The sequence below is a fragment of the Aythya ferina genome (genome assembly GCF_964211825.1).
Source record: "Aythya ferina genome assembly, chromosome: 1".
Lineage (NCBI taxonomy): Eukaryota > Metazoa > Chordata > Aves > Anseriformes > Anatidae > Aythya > Aythya ferina.
Window position 1 is genome coordinate 187,675,608 of NC_140296.1, and position 25,331 is coordinate 187,700,938.

The window sequence follows — 25,331 nt, forward strand, 5'->3', positions numbered from 1 at the left end:
TTCTTTTCCTAACCTTAAGACCTCCAAAATAAAAATTAAATTGGCATATATAGAATTTGAATCTTGTTTCATCTCACATAACTTAAGCATAAATTTGTACCTTAAGATCTATGAGGGTACAACAAGCCCTCCAAGAAATACTCTTCTTGCAGTGCAGAGTAATTTTTCATTTTTCTCCTATATCTGCATTTTCCTTTTGCAAATACAGTAGCATTTATGAAGAATTTGAGGAATTTGCTAACCTGTGTACTTTTTTTTATTTTAGAAAAGTTGATTGTAAATTAGTTGCATTCTTTCTTAGTCATGTAACCAAAAACGAATGTGCTCTCCCATACAATTCTGATATAAAATCTGTTCTATAACTTTAGTGTAATCTTTGTTTGAACAAAAAATAATTAATGAACATGCAAATGAGTTTTAATCCTAACCATGTCTTCACTTACAAATTCATTCTTTGTAAGAAGTTCTGTTTAAGCTGATTCTTCTACTAGTGTACCTGTTGCAGTTCTCGCAGAAGCTTTTATTACTACTGCAAATATAAACACCAGAGCTGAAGTTGCCCTTTACATTTAATGTGCCATGTTTTTGTATTTTAACAGTGATGAGCAGGGGGCTTGCAGATGGCTCTAGATCTGGTGAGGCTAGAGAAGTGTTGCCTGCCTGAGAAAGTGGGGGTGGTTCAAGTGGTGTTTTCATATGTAATAACAGAATGGAGCAAAATGGAAATGTTGTTTATCTTTGTTTCAGGGGTTAAAGGTTTTGGAACCAATTAGATTAGCTACATCGTAGTTTAAAAGAGCTGTATTGTCTCATTTCAGATTTCTTTCACTTTTAATGCATTTCAGCAGTAGAAATACGTGTTTTGGGGATATGAGTAATGAAGAAAAGCTCTGGGTTAGAAAGATACAACTTTGGTTTTGCTGAACATTTGATAAATAACTCACTGCTAAAAAAAATGCAAAATCGGACTATTGGGACTAAAACCAAGTTTGCCTTTATTGAGTATTTGTTTTGATACCAGCTTTTACAACATCAGTATGTTTGCTTAACCCTTGAATTAAATTCTTATTGAAGTTAATAATAGCACTTTAGAAAGTTTCTCCAAAAAGGCACCAATTCCCATGTGCAGCTTAATCATGTACAAGGTTCTTAGGATAATATAAATAAACCATGCTTTTTGAAAGCTGGATCCAAAGTTTTAGGTAGTGAACATTTAAAACCACTTAAATTAATCTAAATAAGTAATGTTTTGAGATTGCAATGCCTTCCTGCAATAAGATTTGCTAGTGTATGTAGCTAGCTATATATTGACTTTGACAAACAACCTTTAGCTCCTGTGTGGTGTTTGCAAACATCAGATGGTTACACTGTTCACTTCTGTGATTTGCTTGATTTTGTTTGGTGATACACTGAAGAAAGGCTTAAGTTGACAGTTAGCAACAAATCTTGTTATTTGAAATGGTGCTTTTGTCCATGGGAGGGGGAGCTCATATAAAAGAATTTCCTTTTGACTGAATTAAGACAATCCTGATTGATTTTTTTTTTCTCCTTCTCTGAATATACTACAAAAGACAATGGGCTATGTGAGAGTTGAGAACTAGAATGCATGTTCTCAGTTGTAGCACTGGTAATGCTTGCCACAGGTAACTTGTCAGACACCAACACTAAAAGGATATTATCATCAGAACTGTATTAGTTCTTTTTACATGTTGTTGCATGCAAGGAACAGACTTGTAAAGGGTATTGATTTCTAAACTTCTTTCCAGAACTGCAGAGGGTCAACTGTATTCCATGTATGCTCAGCTTCATATTACTGGATGCAAGCATAGATATTTGTATTAGTTGACAAAATACAATTTTCTGATACTGTATTCTGTATCAGAAGTGCACACTTGTGGTGGTATTTGGTTTGGTGTAATTTCTTCATCATTAATATCTACACTATAGCTGCATTAGTACACAAATGTGAAGAATATAGTGAGCAGGACAATATTTGGTGGATGTAGCCATTGAGCACACCTGCTCAGGGAAACCATTCTTGTTCAGCTAAACATTTCATGTTTAGCTGAAGGTAGAAGGGATGTATGTTGTTGTTGAGTGTATGTAGAAGACTGGACATTACACTGACACCAATTATAATAATTCTGTACTGTAAGACATCTGTCTTAATATTCAAGGTATGTTAAAAATACTGGTGTAAAACAATGTACTTCATAATTTTTGACAATTCTTTGTAACTCATTAATTTCTGTATCTACTTCAAATTACACAGGTCGTAATTCCTTAGTCATTTATAATCTGTCTATTATATGGCCCCACAGACTTGTCATCTGGGAACTACTGAGTGTAGTGTAGGGTCAGAAGATTTTAAATGGTTGTAATAGGAGATGAATGCTTGTTTCCCCTCCCTTCTTTTTATTTCTGGGCATCTATCCTCTCTTACCTCATTTTTTTTTTAGGAAGTCCATACCTAAGTATCCACTTTCAAAGGTGCAGGATGTCACATTAGAGCCTGGAGGTGTCTTCAGTTTTCAGTGCTGTCAGTGCAGGCTCCTTAGTAAGTTGCTTAGCACTTGGAATAGTATACGAGACTAATGGGGAATCTCATATGTATATACATGATTTGCATCAGATCTTTCTGTCTACAGAAGTGTGTTCTCTCTTCAGTAAGAAATTCCACTTATTTTTTGTTGAAATATAAAGTGTTGAAAATTGTTGCTTCTATTGAATTCATCAGCTTTTTTTTTCTTTTTTATTTTCTTTCTTTATTTCTTCTTTTTTTTAATTTTCTTTTTTCTTTTTTTTTTTTTTCTTTTTTTTTTCAAGATACAGAAATGAGCTTAATCTAGTCTCATGCTTCTGGGAAGTGTCAGAGCAGCTACACACTTTGTGGGAGGAGGCAGGGGAGAAGGATGTTGCCTCCAGCCAAAGCTCTGTATGACAGGGACAGGCAGTACCTGGGTGCTTTGGCAATAAAGTCAGAATGCCAACCTCCTGCTGTTACCAGCTAATTTGTCTGGAAACAGTGGCAAATTGTTTTTGCAGTGCCAAGGTGCAGGTGCATAGTTCACCGATGATGTGTGATGGTTGAATTTTGCCTAGTTAAATAAATTAGTCTTTTTTTTTTTTCTTAATTAAGTACAAAAAGTATTGTCTTTAGATTGCAGGCCCAAAATTTCTGAGTTAGGAAATTCTGGCTTTTGTGGTTGACTTGACAATCTAAACCTTGTTTCTTGTCTGCATGAGTTAACTTGTACTAGCTCTGCACATTTCTTGTGATTTTTTTTTTTCTTTTTTTTACCCTGTTGCTACCTGTCATTAACCTTTATAACAGCTACCTTACTCAGTGAATAGGATGGATGCACAAAGGAAGTTTTCAGAGAGAACATTACAACTAATCTGGTTTCTCTTATTTTTGAGTGCTTGGTTCTATATTATGAAAAACGTTGTTTTGGTGTAGTCTCTTGATTTGATGTGCTGAAAGAGGCATCTAGGATGTGATTGCTTTATGAAAAGCAAAGCTAATAGTAGTGTTTGTGTTGTCTAAAAATCTTGTATAACTAGGATTTTGTGGACATATACTTGGGGGAAAAGTAAATAAAATACTTAATCTTCAGTATTTTGGAAATACATGCTGAGACACTGTAATCTGTTTCATTAAAAACACTATTCGTGCAGTTACTGCTCTAGTAAATGGAAGCAGACATTTTAAAGTATATAAATATTTGCTTTCATTTTTAGTTTCTGTTTCTATGTGGTATATATGTAATGTCTGTAATTAAGAAAGCATTTGAAATGCAATACTTGTACAGGGAACAAAAAAATAAGCGAAAGAACCACCACTTTAATAATAGATAGGAACAAGGCATTGTGCTTGCTTTTCATCTGTCAGCTGTGTTACATCACACTATTGAAAAAGCATGAAGGGTATTTATGAAAGTAGCTAAGCAGCAAGCAGATAACTAAGAAAAAAATGTTAAGACAAAGATATTTTCAGCTGTCTTTAGAAATTAACACTTAGGTGTTTTGTATAACCAGAATTTTCCATGTTGACCTTTGCTGTGATTAGAAAGCACATTGTTCCCGGTGGTAAGACCGGCTTTCTGTAGCTGTGTGTCTCAAGGCAGAACTGGTGTGTGTTTGTTTTGTAATTTATCTGGTAGAAATTACCCTACTTTCTTAACAATTAACTGTAGTTATGATATCTAGACACAGGAATCTTCATTGCCTCTAAAGTGGAGCATGGACCAGAAAAATAAATGAAGAGGAAGTGATGGATGAAACACTATATAAGTGGGAAGAAACATACATGAAGGCCTTTGAAATACTGTCAGTCTGCTCTTGTGGATGATGCATCTTGACTGTACATGTGGCTTGAGGGTTTCTTCTTGGTGTTTATTTTGATGTTTTAGTGCGTTGGTTTTCTCTAATACTTTCTGAAAGATCGTAAGTGTGGGAAAATAACAATAAATACTACTTAAAGTTCAACATCAGAAAAAAACATTGGATAATGCTACTAGGACCAGTGTTGCAATGAAGCCATATAAATGCAGACCATTGCTTATTAGTCATATGCTTATTAGCTTGAATACATACGTGTGTATATATACTTCCCCACAATGATCCTTATTTTAATTATAGGAGAGCGTGATGGAGATAGGCCTTACGGTTGCACCTAGGTGGTGGAACCACTTAGGTGTAAAGTATAAGGGGATGCCACCAACAGTCAGTCACCGATGTTTCTTATCAGGTGGATCAACTTCAAAACCTTCTCTATGCGTAGATGTCATCTATTGAAGTCATCCTACCCCTCTTGCTTAAATTAAAAATAAATAAATAAATAATTGCCTAAATCGAGAAAAGAAGTTCTAGAGTGGTCTCCAGCTTTGCCTCAGCGTTATTTAAAGCAAACAAAATAATAATGAAAACAGTAACTGATGAGCTTTATTTTCAAGCCAGTTCATCTTGACTGCAGTTGCCTTTTTAGATAAGAATTAGTAAATGTGTTTAAGGGAAAAAAAAAAGAAGTGGAATTTAATTTAAAAGGGAGGGGGGAGGAGGAGAGGGCAGAGCATATTTGTATCTGGCAATAAAAGCCAAATATTGGCTGATTTCTGGGGGGGTGATTCCTCCCTCATCCTTAGGGTGGAAATGATGCCTCATATTTAAACACTCCCTTTTTACAAAAGGGATACAGGAAAATACTATAGGTAAAATTTTCTCTCTTTCTTTTTTTTTTTTTTTTGTGTGTGTGTGTGTATTTTGTTTATTTTGTGTGTACGGGTCAAAGAAGCTTAGAAGTGGAATTAAAATATGTTAGATATTTTGGCATGGTGCATCATTAGTGCCCTGTGCGTCCTCAGGGTTTGATTTAAAGTTAGGGAGGTCAAAATTCATGACCTGAATTTAACAGTAATAAAACACCACAGCTACTTGAAATATTTTTTTTTTCCCTTGGTGCTTCTGAGTTTCAGCAATTGTGTGAACTTCCATTATGTGTGTTTTTTTGTTTTGTTTTTTTTTTTTTTTGTGGTGACTAGAGGGTGATACATCTTCTAATTCTATACAAAATCAAGATTTTCTGTATGAATTGTCTTAAGAACGGTTTGTTGTTTTTTATTTTTTTATTCAATAGTCTAAGTTACAAAATGCGCAAAAAAATTGTAAATTAAAGCTTTAATTTCCATTATAGACAAAAGTCTGTTTTGGGTTAATATTTTATTAGTTTGCTAATGTGAGTTTAGCTTTAGAGATTATATTTCAAAATCATAGACAGTATGGTTATGACTCCTTCAATGAAAGCAAATATTTTGAACGCTTTCAAAGAAAAGTCATGACCCTAAGATGTATAGAAAGAGGCAGAAGGAAATCTGTGCTTGTGATTTTTTTTTTTCTGAGGAGGCTAAGGAAGTTTTCCAGTGTGACTGGGTTTTGTTGCTGCTGTAGTTTGTTTTTTTTTTCCTCTACCTTATCCAAAGGTTTTGAAGGTCACAGAGTTCATTGGGAGGATAGGAACAAAGTAACCTGTTATCACTAATAGAGAAGGGACTGGAATTAATGTAGCATTTTCTAAGCCCTTCAGTGCAACATTCTACTTTCTACCTAAGAAAACTTCCAAGCTGCTTGCTTAGTTTCAGTCACTTGAAGCATGAAGCATGTTTCCTATGTGTTCAGTAAAAATCAAATTAAATACCAATAAAATTTTGAGTAATAAATAGGAACCTGAAGACACTTTGAGGCTTTGGGAAATATATCAGAGGAAAAAAAATATATTATCAGACTTAACCTAACAGAGAGAGGCAAATTTACTATCTGGAATGTTAAAACATATAAAATATGTACACCTCTGAGAGCTGAAGTTTTGAAGTTTTGAGCTAGGAGGAGTGCTTGGCCAGGTGCCAGAACTCATTCCAATTCCCAAAGCAGGAACTTCCCCAGCTTGTTTTTTTGTTCCATTTTTCCGTTAATTCTTTTCCAGTCAGTGTCAGTGGAATTACTGTAATTGTTTGTAGTTAATATTTGTGTGCTTTTTTTTTTTTCCCTGTTTCCTGGGAGTCTCGGTATGTTCTCTGGAACTTTGCTGAGCAAGGCTTGAAAGCCTTGGATGCACGGTTTCCTTAGTAACGATTAATTCAATTTAGATATTTCGTGTTTTGTTCTGACAGCTTTTTAAAAACATATCTGCAGCCTTTGTATTTGAAAATAGGGGTATTTTATTCGCACAGTGAAGTGGAATGTCATTCGATTGTTTATGGGTATTACCACAGTTCAAGAGACATTGGGTATTCTAGTGATGCTAAATATAATTTTATGGAGTATAAGTCAGTCTTTGCTGGTATTTTACATGAAGCTTTAATCCAGCTGTGATGGATAAAGGAAAATACAAAATCACAAATCAATACTGCAGGCTTAGGAGAAGTACAGTAGTTAAAATACTAGTTTTAGTTCATGTTTAAAATTTGATTGGTTTTAGTGGGTGGGTATTTACTATTACTGAATCTTGCTGATTCTCGTCTGAAGTTCCTTCTGCCAGAATTACTTAAAGTAATCCAGGGGGTGGAGGGGGACAAAATACCAACCAACCAAACAAAAAACCCAACAAAATTAGCCTTAAGATGGAATTTATCTTTCTGGATTGTATTTTTGAAAACTTGAGGATGGAGAGATACTGTATAAATCTTGAGGTATTAGAATTCTTAAAACAATATCAGTGGGGTTAGACAGCAAGCATTGTCCGTGCAGCAATCAGTGATGATTAATAGAAAATAGTAGGTTATCTATTGCTGGCTTTTCAATGCTGAACTGCCACATAGTCACAAAAGGTAATGTTTTTACTCCTCCATGTAACCAGTTGCTGTAGTTGCCACAGAGACAGCTACGCTGAAACTGGTAGAGGGAGGCAGCCACCCGTAGGAAGGAGGAAGTTCTGAGATTGCTAATATCACAACAGCAGATCTCTTGTGTTGAGGGAAAATATTCTATGCACTTAGCTAAAAAATGAAGAAATACAGGACTAGTGTTACTTCTCACATCTTAGTTCAGATGTCTTTGACCATTAGGAGTACTGCTGTTGGCAGGGGAGATATCAAGCCTCTCCGTGTGAGGACAGGGGTAGAGTAGGGCAGCTGATATACAACAGCTTGGGTAAGGAATTTTTGTTTATTAACTTTAATCTTAAATTTGAGTCTGTCTTACCTTTTCAAAACAAAACAGTTTCCTCTCCTTATCCTTCTGTTGCTTTTGTAAATGCCTTGTATTTTTAATGCCATAATTTATTCTCAACTGGAGTATAGTTTCAGGCTTGGAACTGCAGATGGTGTTTGAAAGCTTCAGTTGAAAAGCAAACTGTCTCTCTTTTAAGATAAGCATGGGATTCTAAGATATTTCCATATCATGTTTGTAGCGCATGTCAGTGTTTTACAGTAGGAGACAAGTGGGGCTGGGGGAGGGAAGTAGTGTTCGCTTTCTTGGTTGCCTGTGGCACAAATATATAATAGTTCTGAAAATGTTCTTGTAACTGCATAGCACTGGGATGTATTCCCCCAGGAAAAAAAAGTCAATGGGGAGTATGCCTGGTGGTGCCAAACATCAAAAGGCTGCAGTGGTCAGACAGGGTTCCTTGAGAAAATGGTTGGGTCGGGATGCTACAACAGGCATCAGTATCATTGGGTTTGTGAACTCGAAACCTAATGCTTCTGTTATGGGACCAGTTACATATTGAGAGTACCAAATATCATGGGAGAACAACTATGGTTTAAGAAATTTTGAAAAATCTAAAATATGTTCTTTTTTTTCTGACTGTTAACTTATAAGGCTAAAGAGAAACCATTTAAAGAAATACATAAATCTTATTTATAGGTTATCTGTGATGCTCCAATATTATTTATTTTAAATAAGTGAAAAGTTGAGGGGTAAAAGCAATGTGCTGTGAGCCATGCTGAGCTGCTCTTCAGGCCTGAGAACATCAATTCTTGCTACACTGAATTACAGCTTGAAAACTTGTTTAGCTTAATTGTGTTGATTAAGTATTTAGAAAGGAAATTGTTTAACACAACGTCATCCATTTCAGAAGACTTCTTGGGAATTTTGTCTTAACTAATTCTCCGTTCCCTAAGGAACGTGGGCAGCAAGGACAGTTCTCATCTCTCGTGCTTGCTTTCTGTAGCCACTATAGTTGTGACTTTTCATTTTCTGATATGTCTGAAGTCAGTTATAGAGGAAGCAATAATGCTGGTAGTGCCTTTCAAGTGTGTGATCCTATGTTCCCTTCTTTGTGGGCTGTCTGGAACAGTAGTCTTAGCTTCTTTGGCAGTCTCAACAGATATATACATACATACATATGTGTATATATATGTATATATATACATATATATATATATTAAAAAAAAGAGGGAGATAAAGTAGTTCATTGTGATGAGGCTTAGCTATTATTTCTGAAGATAAAGCACTATGGGTTAAATTAATACACCTGTGTTTACAGTGCACTTTAAATCTGACTTATATTCTCTTAGCACAATGCTAGATTTACAGTAAACACTTGCTTTTACAAAATAAAAACACTAGAGATAATTATTCTTTCATGATGTTATAGTTGGCAAAAGCTCTAGGGTGGATGGGTACCTTGTACCTTGGCAGTAATTTCTGTCACTGGTGTATTTTGTGTCATTCTGGGAGGTGATGTAAATTCTTCTGTAAGTTCTGCTTCTTCCTGGGGGAGCTGACAGCATAGTACAGCAGTTAGTCCTGTCTTATGCAAGTCAGATCCTGGATTGCAAAACTATGAACTCTTCAAACAGCTCTCTTATCTGACTTATATATATATTAACTCTTCAATAATTTCTTTAATATTACATCTCTTTATTGGAGGGAGGAAGAGGGGGAGGTGAAGCATGCAGCAAGCTCCCTAAGGACATCAAAGGATTTCAAATTTTGTTTGAAAAATTAGTTTCAATGTTTCAGACCTTAGTTCTAGCTCAGGTAGCAGAAAGCACCGTGTTCAAGACTGATACGTATGTGTGTTTAATTTCATGTGTATGTTCAAGTTCACCGCAGCTGAATTTATCTTTGAGTCCGAGTAAGACTTTCCCATGATGGTAGTTAGCTCTGTCAAGGGCAAGACCTTCAAAATCAGTACCTGGGCTGAGCTACTTCTAGGGTTTTATGGCAATAGGTGAATCCTGTCTTATTTCTCCCACATGATTGTATCATCTGTCAAAATGTGAAGCATTTCAGACAGTGAAAGTCTTCCTGGGAGTGTCTGACTAAACAAAAAGTTGATCAACAAACTGTACTATAGGGTTTTCAGGGGCTAATGGCAGATGTAATGTCTTTAGTCATTGAGATCATCTGCTCTGTAGATGTGTGTGATGTGAAGAGCCTCTGACCTCTGCATTCTGAGAAACAAAAAGGTGATTCACGTTATAGTGTTACTGCCGAAGCCTGGTGTCTAAATGAAATATGAACAGCCAGGCTTTGGTTTTATTTGGAGGGTAGGGAGAGAACAGTAGGTTCCTACAACTTGTTAGGTTGTTTCTACACTGTGAACTACCTTCTGCTTGTTTTTATTTTGAAAGCTGGAAAATATCTTCTGCAAACATCTCTCCTAAAGCTTTTTCTAGCACACTGCTATCATAATTATCTAAGAATAGAATGGTTTGTTATGTGAATGGGCAGATGTACTTAAAGCTCTAATTAAAGATGTTTGCGTAGTCTTGCCACATCTGATGGGCGTGAAGCCAGTGCACCTTTCTTCATGTGGAGTTACGATTCTCAGATCTCTCCAAATAGGTATATATTTGATTGCTTTTTTGATTCACTTCAGTAGGTTTTGCTATTTTCAAGACAGAGATGACCGTAATCTTTTTTGATTAAATTATATAATTAACTGTGATTGTATACAATTAACTTGTATATGAAGTTTAATATAGTTATATTAATGCCTGTTTTGCCTGTGAAAGGCTTTTAAGAGTAAGTTAGTGAAAGACTTTCTAACTTACCTGTAAGTTAAGCTAGAAATTATCAAGAATGCTGAAGGACAAAGTGGGACTGTATTTTCAAGACCTGTGTTTGCTCTGCCTGTACCCTATGATGATTGAAAGCTCTGTAGCTACATGTAGCATAATCTTGAGTAGACCTATTGCATCTTACCTTTTATGTAGCCAAGAAAAAACAACCAGGGATAAATGGCCTTTGTCAAGCTCTGGGTAGACTCGCATGCATGTTTGTTTGAAGAATACTGTTCAAGCTTCCAAAGCATTCTTAAAAATAATTTTACTAAAGGACTACTCATAACTTTATATTTTATGTATTTGACTACTTCTATCATTTAGCTGAGAAACTGCTTTATTCCTAATACTAAAAGGGAAAAAGCTACAAAAAAACAATATGTAAGTGTTCAGAATTTTTATTTAAATGCTTCATGGTACTGTTTGGTACATGGTACGGATGCCTCTTGACTTTTTTTTTTTGCCTATTTTGTTATTAAATTTAATTGGACAGTCTTTGACAGATCTAGTGCTATGCATTGTAGAGTTTTCCTACAGGTAGTAGTATACTGCCTGGAGAACAAACAGATTTTTGTTCATTCATATTATCCTTTCTGTAACTCTGTCTTGCATCCAGCTCTGGGAAATTCTTTCCTCTCTCTGACTCACCCAACTGAATGAACAACCCTTCTGACAGTGCAGGTGGTTGGTATATTGGGACACCTGGTGTTAATTTTGCAAGGGCTGCCATCAGCCACAAATCCCTGCAATATCAAAGAAAGACAAAAACTTCTACAACCATCAAGGTTTTGTACTTTTGCACTGTGAATTCAAAATGTTGTAGGCACAGCGTTGAAGATCTGTTTCAAAGGAACTTATATTTGTAAATGTTGAGCTGTTTATGTCATGTTTTGCGAGACTCCTGTTGTTTTAACAGGCAAGTTTGTCATTATTTTAAAAAATAGCACTCGAGGTAGTTGTGCAATTTAGATTCTAGGAAAGTGCAATGTGAACAATATTTGTGTGTTAAACAGAGTTTGGAGAAAATGCTGTTTATTTAATCAAGATACTTTGCTTGACTTTTTATCATCCCCTGTTGCAGCTTTTCTGTGTGGATGTTTTCATATGCATCGTGTAAAAATCATAAGTGTTTAGCTGTTTAACGTTTCTTTTTCTTCCCTTTATTTGCCAAAAGATTCATATCAGTAGATCAATAATACAAGTTATATTGACAAGTACAGAGAGTATTCACATGTTTTTATGTTCAAATTTTGTAGATGTATTGTCTTTGAAACAAATTATTCATTCTGTGTGAAGATAATATTAAACATGCAACAAGTGATACAAAAACTTCAGTAGGGTTTTAAAGCTTTCTGTTTTGTTTTCAGAAGGAAATTTATTCTAAAATGTACGTTAAGTTTTATTATCAGCCTTAATCTGGAATTGTTCTTGAGAAAACTAATGATCATGAAAAAAATTGATGTCCTTAAGGATCAGTTAGCATTAAAGTACCTTAACATATCTGTTAAATACATTTGCTTGATGCTGTATTTCTGATTGTAATATACTGTTGAGAGATAACTGTGCTGAAAGTGATGTAATTGAAAGAAAAATGTGGTGATACATTACACTGCTGTTGGTACAGTATACATTCATATATATATATATATATATATACCTGATGTTAAATTTCCTTAAACAAATATGTTTTATGCTTTGCTGGAAAAAATACAATATCAGTTTTTCCATATTTTAGATTAAATAAGATTATGAATCAGGTGGCCATTCAGCGGAAGAAGCAGTTTGTTGAACGAGTGCACAGTTACTGGTTGCTTAAAAGGCTGTCTAGGAATGGTGTTCCTCTGTTGAGAAGGCTGCAGTCCAGTTTACAGTCACAAAGAAACACACAACAGGTAGGTGACATAATTTTTTACTTAGAAAATGAAATCAGAAAGTATTATTTTAAAGAGTAAAAGAATTAATCAGGAAACATAGCACCAAGTAAAAACTTTCTCTTTTTCAGCATTGAGTAAAACCTTTACCTTACTTTTAATGTACAGTTTCAAATTCAAGTCACGTTTAACTCTTTTTATTTAACTCTTTTTACTTGTGAAATCTGAAAAAATATTCGCACAGGGTAATCTTTTATTTGCCTAAATGTTTCACAAAATATTCAACAAAACTATCTAGTATTATTGATTTAGATTTGTGTTTTTTTAGAAATCATTCATCAATGTGCCATGAGTTAGTCCATCCATTAACAGATGGAAAACAGATTTCTTCTTTGACATGCATAACTAAAAAAAAAACAACAAAATAAACAAAAAACATGAACTTTTACAGAGTAAAAGATTAAACATCATATGAGTTCTGTGTTCAAGTTAGAACCTTATTGTCCACATTGTTTGGTAATAATAAAAGAAAGAACAAGATGTGGATGAAGTTCAAAGGCCTGATGATGCAACTTTTAGTTTTACTTTTGACACAATTCAGTGGAGTTATAGGCAGGCATAAATTCATGCTTATATTTTGTTCTAGTTAAATTCAACCTATCTTTAAACAACTTTGATTTATTTAAGCTGTATGCATTTACCAGTTAAAATTTGTAAAAAAAAAAAAAAAAAAAAAAAAAAAAAAAAAACAATCAATGCAGATTTGTATCACAATCATAAAGCAGTTCTATTCTGCTTCTCATTTTCGTAATATGAACAACTTTAGCAACATTAGAGGTTTAGGCAGGTCTCCTGTTGTCTGGTTTCAAGGCACTGAGTAACTTTGAAAGTAACTAAAACTTTTTTTTTGTATTCCATACCTGGATCCATGTAATAGTCCTTGAAGCACTGTGAAACATGGTGTGAAAATTCTTCCTGCATTCCAGTTACCTTTTAAAATGAACTGATAATATCAGTTCTGAGTTCTCTCCATTCTTCAGATGTTTGATTTCCAGTGGAATTGTTACTGTAAAGTAACCTCAAGATCTTCAGAATGTGTTCTATAACTTTAAAAACTTTGTATATTACTATCATTTATTTGAATTAAATTGAAAATTTTCCCCCTTTGTAGCTTAACTATTAATTTCATTTGTATTACGCTGCTATTTGTTGATCAATCGTGAATTGGTATAGTCACAAAAATAATACTCGGCATTCCTTCCTACCTTACTGATCTGTCCTTTTTGTGTGCATTTATTTTATTATTTTTATGTTTTTGTACATAAAACTACTAATCATCAGTTAAGAGAATATCTGAGTTTGGAAGGGACTTCTGGAGGCCACACCCTTCTCAAGCAGGGCCACCCAGAGTAGGCTGCCCAGGACCACATCCGTGTGGCTTCCAAAGATTTCCAAGGAGGGAGATCCACAGCCTCCCTGGGCAGCCTGTGCCAGTGCTCCATCACCCACACAACACAGAAGTGCCTCCTGATGTTCAGATGGAGCCTGCTGTGTGCTCATTGCCACTTGTCCTGGCACCACTGAAAAGAGCTTGGCTCCACTCTCTTTGCACCATCCCTTCAGATATGTGTATATATTGATAAGGTCCCCCCAGCATTCTTTTCTCCAGTCTGAAAAGTCCCAGCTCGCTCAGCCTTTCCTCACAGGAGAGATGCCCTTATTCCTTTCATGTGGAATTAAACAAGTGGCCAATTTACGTTCAAAGTTATCTTTTGTATGTTTCGATATTGTTCCCTTTTTGTACTATTTATTCTTTTGATTAATCCTTTAATTCTGTAATAGAAGCTTTTATTCTACAAAGTAGTGTCTGACAGTTAACCTGATAATAGCTCAAATTAATTATTCAGATAGTGGGCATCAAAGCAACATCAACAAAATATTAAGTGAACTTGAGTCCTTAAAATAAATAAAAACAAGCAAAAAAGTCCAGGACTCGTGTGGAAGTACAGACTTAAACTATAGTTATGGTGTCTGAAAAACATTTATTTACTAGTTGGTAATTGAGAAGTGCTTCTGCTATTGAGATGGTGTGTTCTGTTCCATCAGAACTGCAACATTTGTAAAGATTTAAATAATGACTACCACAACAAAAGGATTATGATCAAACATTAAATATTACAAATGTAGACCTTGGATTGGAGCTGATTAAAATGCCTTTACATGTTTGCACTCCTGTATAAACACTACTTCATTTCTTTTTCTAATTACAGAATTAGAAAAATGCTATTTTAAGCTAAGTAAATAATGAAAATATTTTCTAAGTAATTGGAAACTGTTGCTTTTGTAAAAATTGGAGAACTTGCTAAGCTTTATTCTTAAAAATTACAATTGAATTGGACTTCATCTTTTGAAAATAAAATGCAACTTTCAAGCAAAGTTGAGTTTTAAATTGACCTGTTTGATGATAAACATGTAGGTAGTGCTGCTCAGTGAGTAGCAAGTGCCCTGTGTGTGACACTGTCTTCTCTGTAACATCATCTAGAGGTATTTATAATACCTTTTAGAGTAGTCATAACTACAAAGAATTAGATGTGTTAGTCATCTTCATTACTCAAGTGTAGGCCAAACCGTAATGAAGCCTTTAATTAACAGCCATAGCTGTATATAAAAAAAAATATATATATATATATATATATATATTAAAAACAGCTATGGCTGTTTATTAAACTCCTCAGAAATTTGAGATGCAAATTACTTTTGCCAGTCAAGTGGGGCAAGTGAGCGTGATTTTGTTAATTTCGGTCTGGATGAGAAAGATGTTTTTACCTGATTTTAGGTTCGAGGTCAAAATGTCAAAAACTCTGGTTTTCAGTCAGTCACAGGAACATAAGTGCCAGTGTAATACAGATTCAGAAGAGGTGGTTCTGTTTTTTTGTTGTTGTTTGGTTTTAATTTAAATTGAACAGAAATGTGAAGATCAGGATTCTGAATTAAAACCCGAAACTGATTTCAAGATGTCAAGTGTTTGTGATCCCTACTCAGTGTTTGTTTCGTAGAACAGATTTGGCAGAAGTGTTCCCATGATTTAAAAATTACTTCTTAATGACTGTGTTAGAGGTTAGTTATGTTGGGCTTTTGAAGGTGATATCTATCAACAAATGGTTCTAAACAAAAAAGATTTTATGTAGCACTTCACCAGCTGAAGGAGCAAGGAACCCTCTGAAAGAATGGTTTGTGCTGTCACTTCTTTCTCCACCTACATAATCAGGAAAGATATTGGAAATAATAAACTTAGACCCCCATTATTTTCATGCAGTTAGAAACTTTTTGAATAAAAATAAAACATGAAATTAAAGTGGAATAGCTGTTGCTGCTATAGAGAGGTTGTTTGAAAACTGCTATTTGGAAAAAGAATGGAAAAGTTGAAAGTGCTGCTGGTTAAGGGTATACGTGCAGTGAAGATTTCAGTAAGAACACTAATTGCAGTCACAAAATGGTTTTGGCTGGCATATGAATAGCAGCAGGCAATCTTAATAAAGCTAACTCTATCAATCAAGATCCAGTGTTATAGCAGTAATTCTATTCCTGTTTGGTTCTTGTTAAATTGCAGTCCCTGTAAGGAGTGAGGCTGTCCCCATATATTCACATCCAGGATAAGGAGTGATTTGCTGGTACAGTGACAGTGTGCCCACTTGGTACGATGTGCTTTATGGTCAGAGATGGAGCTGAAGATGAGTTCTCAATTGGTGTATGTTCTGTGTGTAGACTTAGAAGTGTTTTCACGCAATATTAATAAATACCAGTTTTAGGTTTCCTGGATAATGCATCTTGTGGTGTTTGGTAAGAACTATGTTCACTGTAAAGCATCAGTTTTGTTCTAAATTTGTCTTACGTTGTCAGCAAGAAGTTTTTTTCTGGCTTTGTTATGGAAAGAAAGGTTTGGAGGGAAGAACTCTTTATCAGGAAGTTAATAGAAAATGTGCTTGTCAGCAGGGTTTTGAGAAATTAAAATTTTGAAAGGGTCTTGTTTTATCCAAGTTTTCAGTAGATAGATACAGGAAGCCAGTGCATCAACAGTTCTTTTCAACTTGCCTGTATCTTTTAATTTAATTAAGGTATATGTTATCTAATAAAGTATTAAAAGAGTTGGTATCAGCTAGTATAACTGCCAACATCACTTTGCACATAAGTGATGCAAAACTGTAAGTTTGCCATTAATCCCTAGTCCCAAGTGACTTTCAAGGAGGGAACATAGTGTATGTATGCCCAAGAAAAAAGCAGACAAGGTGCTGTAGATGCTTTGGGTCACATTGGCACATTTAAACCTACCTGGTTATCTTAGAGAATGAAATATTATATTTATCTCATAGACATATCTGTAGCAGGTGAAACAAGTGGTTCAGTTTTTTAAAAATCTTAAAAATACATATTTTTAAGTGCAGCTGCACCTTTAGATTTAGCCAAATGAACTACACCAGACCTGTTCCAACGAAGTTACTTTTCTTCTTGCTCTATTTAGGTTTCCTGACACACCTTAAAACTACTATGGTTTTGTTGTCAGACTATTGAATGAGTGCAAGCAAAAGGGTAGGACTGCCACTTTTGACAAGGGCCAGAGCTGAATTTTGACTCTCAAAAACAGTAATACCATGGGGAAAAAAAGTATAAATATGTCAGTCAACAGGTTGTTTCTCCACATGTGGGATCTGGACTTGGAGATGGAGGGGTGTACAAGAACAGCAATTAGTGTCAGTGCAGATTTTCTATTTCAGTGAGTCTCTGGAAATTCTATGGAATTAAAAATGTGCGTACTAATATTTGTACTGCTATCAAAGTTTACTCAGAAATATTCTGACCTTCAGCAGTTACTAGGTGTCTAACTCGAGACATAGCTTCTTTAAAGAAATGAAAACCAAAATAACTGTCAGTGGCAAAAGACCTTAGGAAAGGGAAGTAGAAAGTTCTAGTTACAGTTTTCAGTCTTTTTTGTGTTATTTTGAAAAGGGGAACAAATTGCTGTTACCAGATTGCTGTACCAGGATACAGAGCTAGTTAACAACTACGGATTTTTCTTATTAAGAAGTTTTATTTGAATAAAACTATCTTCATAGTTTCCATGGGTATTAATCTTTACTTTTCCAAGGCATTTAAAGCACTAAAATATCCTGTAGATTACTCAGCACTCACAGATCTATTAGATATTTTTAAACAGCCTTTTTTTTTTTTTTTTTTTTTTTTTTTTCAATTTTAGTACCTTTTGGCTGAAAAATTGCACAAGCTTTATTTAAAGGACTTATAATTACCTTCTATTAGGGATGTTTTCTCTATGAGTGTCACAGTTTGTAATGTGTGGTTACTGTTCACCTGCTTAGCCTGTTTTCCTTAATCCTCTTTTACTTTCTTATAACTTATGGAATGTATTTATGATTTGCTTATTTGTTTTAGTTTGAAAAAAAAAAAAAAAAAAAAAACCCTTACCAAATGTATATTGCATTATGCTAGTTCCAGGCCAGCATACAAAACTGTGGGTCTTTTCATGAGATTCTTTATTAAAGTATTCTCATAAAATGTAATAATCCTCCAAAGCATGTTTCTTCTGTGTACTTGGTACTAGTAGCAGGACTTCTACTCTTTACCACAGTTCTGAGTTTATAAATCTCTTTTGAATACTGTAGGTAGTATTATTTCAATATCTTTATTTTTCTTATGAAAAATAGTAAAAACAAAGAGGAAAGGCTGTATTCTGTGTGTACAGATCCAACTAAGTACTATTTAAACAATTCTTCCTAAAAGTGCATTGTCATCCAGGTTGTATGACTGGATATCTTTTTTTTTTTTTTTTTTTCTTCAGTACCATTTGAAGTTAGTATTTTATTTGACAATCTGCTTTTCATTTCCTGTCCTCGCTAGTCAGAATGATCTTGATGCTTTTACAAGCGTTTCCTGATTCTTCTGAGGGTGGGGGAGGTGGACTGTTGAGCACAGTAAGAGTTCATTTCTACCAGGCTTGTGTGATGTTTCTGAAGAAGCTGGTGATCCTTAGAATAGAATACAATAGTTAGTGGGGAGGGATCTACAAGGGTTATCAAGTGACTGACCACTTCAGGGCTAGTTTTCCTGGTTTGGATTTTGGTGTGAAAATACCAAGTTTTTGCTGGGTTGCTATTTGTTATATTGCTTTTTCTGATGTAAATAACCTTCATTATAGGCCTTTTCAGCTTTACAATTTTTGCTTTCATCTAGATAGTTGAAAATATTAAGAATTGTAGTATGAAGCTTATTACTGAGTATGTATATGTATATATAAAAAAAAAAAGTTTATTCTTTCCAGTGAATACTTCTATATAATTGCATAAAACTAGCTTATAGAAAGAGATTAGTGTTTTCACTTCCTGAAAATTATTGATTCTTTTCTTAGAGAGAAGATGATGAAGAAATGCAAGCCTTAAAAGAAAAATTGAAGTACTGGCAAAGGCTGCGCCATGATCTTGAAAGGGCACGTTTATTAATTGAACTTATACGTAAGCGTGAAAAGTTAAAAAGAGAGCAGGTAAATATTTCTTTTAATTTTACTTTTTAATTTGGTGAAACTCTTCTGAAGGAAAAATAATTTAAGTATTCTCGCACAGTTTTTGTAGTGCAAAGTCTGTGCTGTTTGTGCATGCACTCTCACACAAGCTGTTTAAAATATGTAAAGTTACTTAACGAGTCATTGTAAAGTTAATTGGTTTCTGAAGAAATGTATAAAATCTGATTATCACATTTTCCCAATAGGTCCCTTTATTGAGGAACACTTTTATTTGTTTGTCATAAAACACAAAAACCAAAAAGCTGCATCTAAATCGTACAGCATTATAGGGTTAAGATAGCTAGGACAAGAGATGGGAGGAAGCAGTACTGCAGGAAGAGAATGTTTTATATGAAACTGTGAAAGCAACAAGTTTGCCTTTAGGACTCTTTAATTATTCTTGTAAAACGTGCTTTGTCTGTTTGTGTGTATGCACCCACACCATAGATGTGTCATAAATAATTTATTTTTGCCTTAACAAAACTGTTTCAGTGTTGATAACTCTTGAAATGTCCTGAAAATAAACTGTAGAGGAGTTTTAATATTGTGAAAAAATAACGACAATTCTGAAGGGTGACCAAGTATTTGAAGATGTAGATTCTGGTTGTTTAAATGGTGTTTGGAATCTGTATAGGACATAGTCTTTAAAATTACATTTGTTTGGGGTTTATATAGCCTGTAAATGTTCTTCAGGTTCTCTTTTTGCATCTTGAAAATGTCATTACAAATGAAGATTAACTTTAAATAAATTGCATTTAAATTCTTGTTATTTTTGTTGGAAAAATATGAATCTCTTATGTAATAACTTCTATAGAAAAGAATTACTATTAATAGAAAAGAATTACTATTAAAAATGAAGCAAAATTCAGTTATTACAGATTAAAAAAACGGGCTCTGAGAGGATGAGAAGCTAGAGTTGAAATTGAGTGTACAACAAAGGGATGAATGATTTTTTTTTTTTTATAAAGCTATCAGCTGAAAACATGTGTTAGACCCATGCCAACTGATGATACTGAAAGTAGCATTAAGATCTAGAAGTGTTATTTTTGAAAACTCTCTATTTCAGCTGAAGTTGAAGTAGTGTTTTTTAATGTTTTTCATATCTAAAGTACTATTGCTGCAAGACAACTTACATTAAAATAGTATCTTAATAAAAAGTAATTCATTACGTAATTATTACTTCTTTAGGTCAAGATTGAGCAAGTTGCTATGGAACTTCAGCTTACTCCGTTTACTGTACTTCTGCGATCAGTTCTGGATCAGCTGCAGGAAAAGGATTCTGCACGTATATTTGCTCAGCCAGTGAACCTTAAGGAGGTATGTTTTAAGCTTATTTTTTTCCAGGGTTTTCCTTATGTGTGACCAAGTCATACTTAAACATAAGTAGAAGCAATTCATGGCATCACAGAATGCAGTGTTGCAACCGAATAGTATTACTTTCTAATCTGTATTCTGATAACTTCAGTTATGCTGCTATGAAAATCTGTTCATATATCAAAATAATTTTTAGCAAATACATGTGCCAAATAAGATGACAACATACTGATCTTCTGTTATAAGATTCTTTGATAAAGAAAATTTGAAGGGCGTCTTAAAAATTGAAATATGGATAGTATGTTATTATTTGGAGGTAAAATTGTTTTTCATTTACCAGGAAAATAGGTGATACATACATGTGTGTATGTATGCATACGTGCATATCCATGTATACATGTATAGAAATATATATGTAAAGTGGTTTTTTACATGTATGTGTGTATGCAGTATGCATGTATTGTACGTGTGCAATAATCAAAATATATTTATAATACATAATCTAAATGTATTTATACACAAATACACATTTTTAGAACTATGTGTTTCATACGTATATGTTATAAGTAGTTTCAGCATTTGTTAGTAGACTTACGCTACAAAGTCTTGTAACATGTACTGTTCTACTGGTGTATAAATGTTTACAATATCAAGATATGTAACTCTCTGCTACATTTTGCAGTTCTTGATCTGAGGTGTTAATATGTTAAAACACGCAGATCATTTAGTAGCTGATATTATCTTATCCATAATATGAAAATTTTATCATAGTTTTACCCTTTTTTGTTGTTGTTTTAAATATTTATTCAAAGGTTCCAGACTATTTGGATCACATAAAACATCCTATGGATTTCTCTACCATGCGAAAACGGTTAGATGCTCAAGGCTATAAAAACCTCAGTGAGTTTGAAGAAGACTTCAATCTTATCATAGATAACTGTATGAAATACAATGCAAAAGATACAATATTCTATAGAGCTGCAGTGCGGTTAAGAGATCAAGGAGGCGTAGTTCTCAGGCAAGCTAGACGAGATGCCGAAGGAATTGGTTATAATAATGAAACTGGAATGCACTTACCTGAACGGCCTAAACTTGAGTCACCACAGCCTTTCTCTTGGGAAGATGGTAAGATGTTTTTGGATTGTTTTTGAACATTTTTGTCTTGTCGCATTTTTGGTGTATGTAAACTCCATACAAATGCTTAAAACTGTAGCTGTTCAGTCTACTGACTAGAATTTGTTTTCTCCACTAAAGACAGTGTTTGAAAGTTTCAGTTGATTCTCTTTTACTAGATCTGCCATTAGAAAGCATTGTCAAAATCAGAATCTGGAAAACAATGTTAAAGCCTAATTTAAAGAGATACATGAAAAAAGGTTTTAAGTTCAGCATCATCTTCCATATGTTGTATCTGGTCATATATAGTGGAAAATGACTACCAGCATGCGTAAACTTCAGTATATTTTTAAATAATCCGTTGAATTAAAAAAAATCAAGCACACTTGTAATACTGGGAAATAAACAGCTTCCTTTAGAAATGCACATCAGTTCTCTGAGTTGTTGACAGTGAAAGAAAATAACACTAGTTTTATAACTAATCTCTCCCTGCTCTTTGACAAGAAGGAAATTACCTGATAGGGTGGGAAAGGTTAATTGTATTCCTTCTGACCTTGCTCAACTGCTTAGATTTCTTGAACAAAATTCAGATTAAGAAGAATTGTAGTAACATTATACAATTGGAATTCATGCCAGCATTTCTTTACTGGTAATGGAAAGCGACTGAGACTAATCTAAGTAGCTTCTTGATAAGTTTTCAATTTCAGCACGTGATTATTTTTTTTTCTGTTAGTATATGGGAAACACTAACACATTTTCAATTATACATATTTTGACTTCAGTGGATAGATTACTGAATCCTGCGAACAGAGTGCATATGTCCTTGGAAGAACAGCTGAGAGAGTTGCTAGAAAAACTTGATCTTACCTGTGCAATGAAATCCAGTGGATCAAGGAGCAAAAGAGCAAAGCTTTTAAAGAAAGAAATCAGCAGTATTCGCAACAAATTAAGTCAGCAACACAACCAAGTTCCTCAAATAGAATCAGGTATTGGAAGTTTTGAAGAAGAAAATGCAGCACTAGAACAGGATGGAGAAGAAGAAGGTAAGATTTATATCTTGTTTAAATTAGTACTACTGTGGACTTCTTCAATCAGCTGCTCTAATCACGTGAATTAAAGTGTAATAAATGAATATAATGTTTCATTTTTAAATGGATAAATAGCCGCTTAAGTACAATATGAGAATGATCCTTTTAGTTAAAACCTCTTTTCACTGTAGTAATACAAGAAGGAATCAACTGTCTGAGTGGAAAATGTGTTCATACTTTCAGAAATCCACTTAAATGCCAAAATATGCATTAGGGATCGTGTGAGCCTAAGTCAACCGTGTTGAAAATGTTGGCTCTTTTACAGTCATTTGTAGCTTTTCTATGATCTGCAGGCTCTTTGGGGAGGGTGGAGGGTAGGGTTTGTTTATTTGTTTCTTTTGTGTTTTAATAAAGCTAACTATTGATGGGAGTGATCAAACTTCATGTTGTAGAACCAAGGCAGCTAAGTCTAACCAGCCCTTCCCCTTGTGCCTCTCTTCCTCCTTGAAATACTGGTCTCAGAACTACATCAACTGTTGGCTAGTTCCCATTGATTTCAGTGAGAGCAACATAATTGAAAGACCCAACTTTTTGTTACAGTTCAATATTGTATTTGATTCTTTTGTTTTTAATACAGTTACTGAGGTCTTTATTGCTCATTTTTAAATGAAGCAAACAAATCCAGTCTTTAAAAAAAAAAAATGTTATTGAGAGGTTTTATTTTATAATCAGCTCTTCTCTAAAAAACTAATTATTTTTCTTTAGGAGGGTTAGAGGCATGTTTCATTTGGCGTAACACTACTGAATTGTGGGAGGAAAGAGCGGAAGGGAAAGTGGAAGCATGATAATAAATAAAACAGTCCTGTGCAGCTTGATGGTATCAAAATTTTTGTGAAGTGAATAAAAAGACTGTCCTTAACTGCCATTCAAACAGCAACTTAGTGTTTGTTTCTTACTGTGACTAAGAGTGGTTTCCAAACATAATGTGCTTGAGATTTGAACGACAACAGTAGAAAAATTGTAATTGGATCAGCATGTGATTTACCTCGTTGTGAAGCTGTTAAACATTCTTAAGATGTTTAATGCTGTTTTATTTATTTATTTAAATCTTCTTCAAGTGATGATGCCTCTGGATATAGTCATTTAACAATGTACTTTGTCAGATAAAAAATACACTAACTTTTTATTACTTGTAGCTTAACATTTTTATTACTCAGCCTTTAACTTTTGCAGCTCTTGTGCAAATAATAGACTAAAACTGAGCAGTAACTGTTTTCTTAAATTTACAATATGTTTAAAAATTATAAAGAATATAACAATATAACAATATGTTTAAAAATTATAAAGATCATCATCCAGAGTTGATTGGCATTGCTGTTACAGCGAAGAGTAGTAGTCAAGTTCAAGTTTTGGTTCTGAAATACTTAGAGGAAAGAGAACAAATATCTAAAAAAGAGAGATGAGGAAGGTAGCCACGAGAATCCTGTGCCCAGGATTACAGAAGCTGATTCTAGAAGAGCTGTGAATTAACCCCTGGCAATTCTGTTTTTCAATTTCTGATTATGTTAAAAATGTGGTGGCAGAATAATGCAGTGAAATTTAGTTTTCAGTGTCTAAATTAAGTGTTTTTCTGTGCTTTAGTCTTTTTGAGAATCTTTTCTAATTCATTGTGAGAAAAATAGAATTTGTTCAAAAAGAATAGTGATCTTGGATATTCTAAACTACAGGTTTTTTTTTTAATTGGTGCTACTGTAAATATGCTTATCTGACCCTAAATTTCATTCTAAATGTGCTCCAGAAATATTATTTACCAACTCTAATACTTGCATGCCTTCAAAGGATGTGAGCATAGTCACACTATTTTAGCACTATATTTTTAATAGGAACTGTGCTATTGTTCAATTAAACCTTAAATGATAGGGCAGAGTTCTTCTACGCTTTATTTTTTAGTTATTTTTTTATTTTATTTATTTTTAATTTATAGTTATTGATTTCAAAGTAAAGATTGCTAAGCCAAAACAATATGTAGATAGTATTTAATTCACTACAGATACAGGGTTTAAACCCTTGCTGTTCTATGTCTTTTATCAAGTGACATAGAAAATTAACTAGACTTTAAAAATTGATTTGACAGCATAAATGTTCCATTGGTCTCATGCAGTTATTCATACAGAATAAGCATCTTATTATTAATTCACATCTTAAAAGATTCTCTTGGAAGCTATAAATTTTAACATCTATGAAGCTATTGAAGGTATATCATCTTTTTTGTGTTGATGGGTGAGGTAGTCCTGTTACTTGTATTTAGGAATGCTGCAACAGTAGAATATATATTTTCTTTCCCATCACTTGGGATGAAAAATTGAAACTAGTTGTTCATGCTCACACTTACATCTCCATTGTCTTCTCCCAGTGTGGAATTATTTAAATAATCTGGGAAAGGATAATGAGGGGAGAAAAAAATGGGATGAAAGAAAATTGGTAGAGGGTGGTTTTTCTGACTTCTTCTATCAAGTCTGCATTGTCAAGTCTGTATTTGTCAACAAGTGTCAAAGCTGCAAGGCTTAGGGGATGCTTTGTTGTTTGTTTTGCAAATGAATCTGCTGGTCACAAATGTAAACAGCTTTGCAGAAATTGCCTTTCTGTAATTTTATATCACATTTTAACTTACTCTAGTAGATCAGGTTACAAATACCACTTTTTAAATGTCTATCTGATAAAACTTGTCTTAGGCAGTTAAGGTGAATATACAAAATTTGTAAAATGTATTATATCAAGTATTTTACTTGAATGGCAGTGTAAGTGCATTTAACAGATAATCATCCACCACCCCAACTTGGTATTAAAAAAAAAAAAGTAGTTTTCTTAGTTTTTAGTTAATGAAACTAACATAATTGCATGAGAAGTAAGAAGTACTGATCCAGGTGTAAAT

The 25,331-nt window shown here is 34.0% G+C and overlaps 1 protein-coding gene across 6 annotated transcripts in view; it reads left to right on the forward strand.

Annotated features, from left to right (window-relative positions):
• Positions 1-25,331, forward strand: part of BRD1 (bromodomain containing 1) — a 59,823-nt gene that overhangs the window by 6,558 nt on the left and 27,934 nt on the right. For 5 of the 6 annotated variants that reach the window (XR_014685910.1, XM_084498289.1, XM_084498290.1 and 2 more), the window contains exons 3-7: positions 12,241-12,397; positions 18,795-18,926; positions 20,133-20,261; positions 21,071-21,383; positions 22,154-22,414. Coding sequence is in view for 5 of the 6 variants with exons in the window: in XM_084498289.1 (XP_084354415.1) it covers positions 12,241-12,397; positions 18,795-18,926; positions 20,133-20,261; positions 21,071-21,383; positions 22,154-22,414 (992 nt within the window). In the remaining variant the exon portion in view is untranslated. The remainder of the gene's footprint in view (positions 1-12,240; positions 12,398-18,794; positions 18,927-20,132; positions 20,262-21,070; positions 21,384-22,153; positions 22,415-25,331) is intronic. The other variant, XM_084498291.1, reaches the window with a different exon arrangement.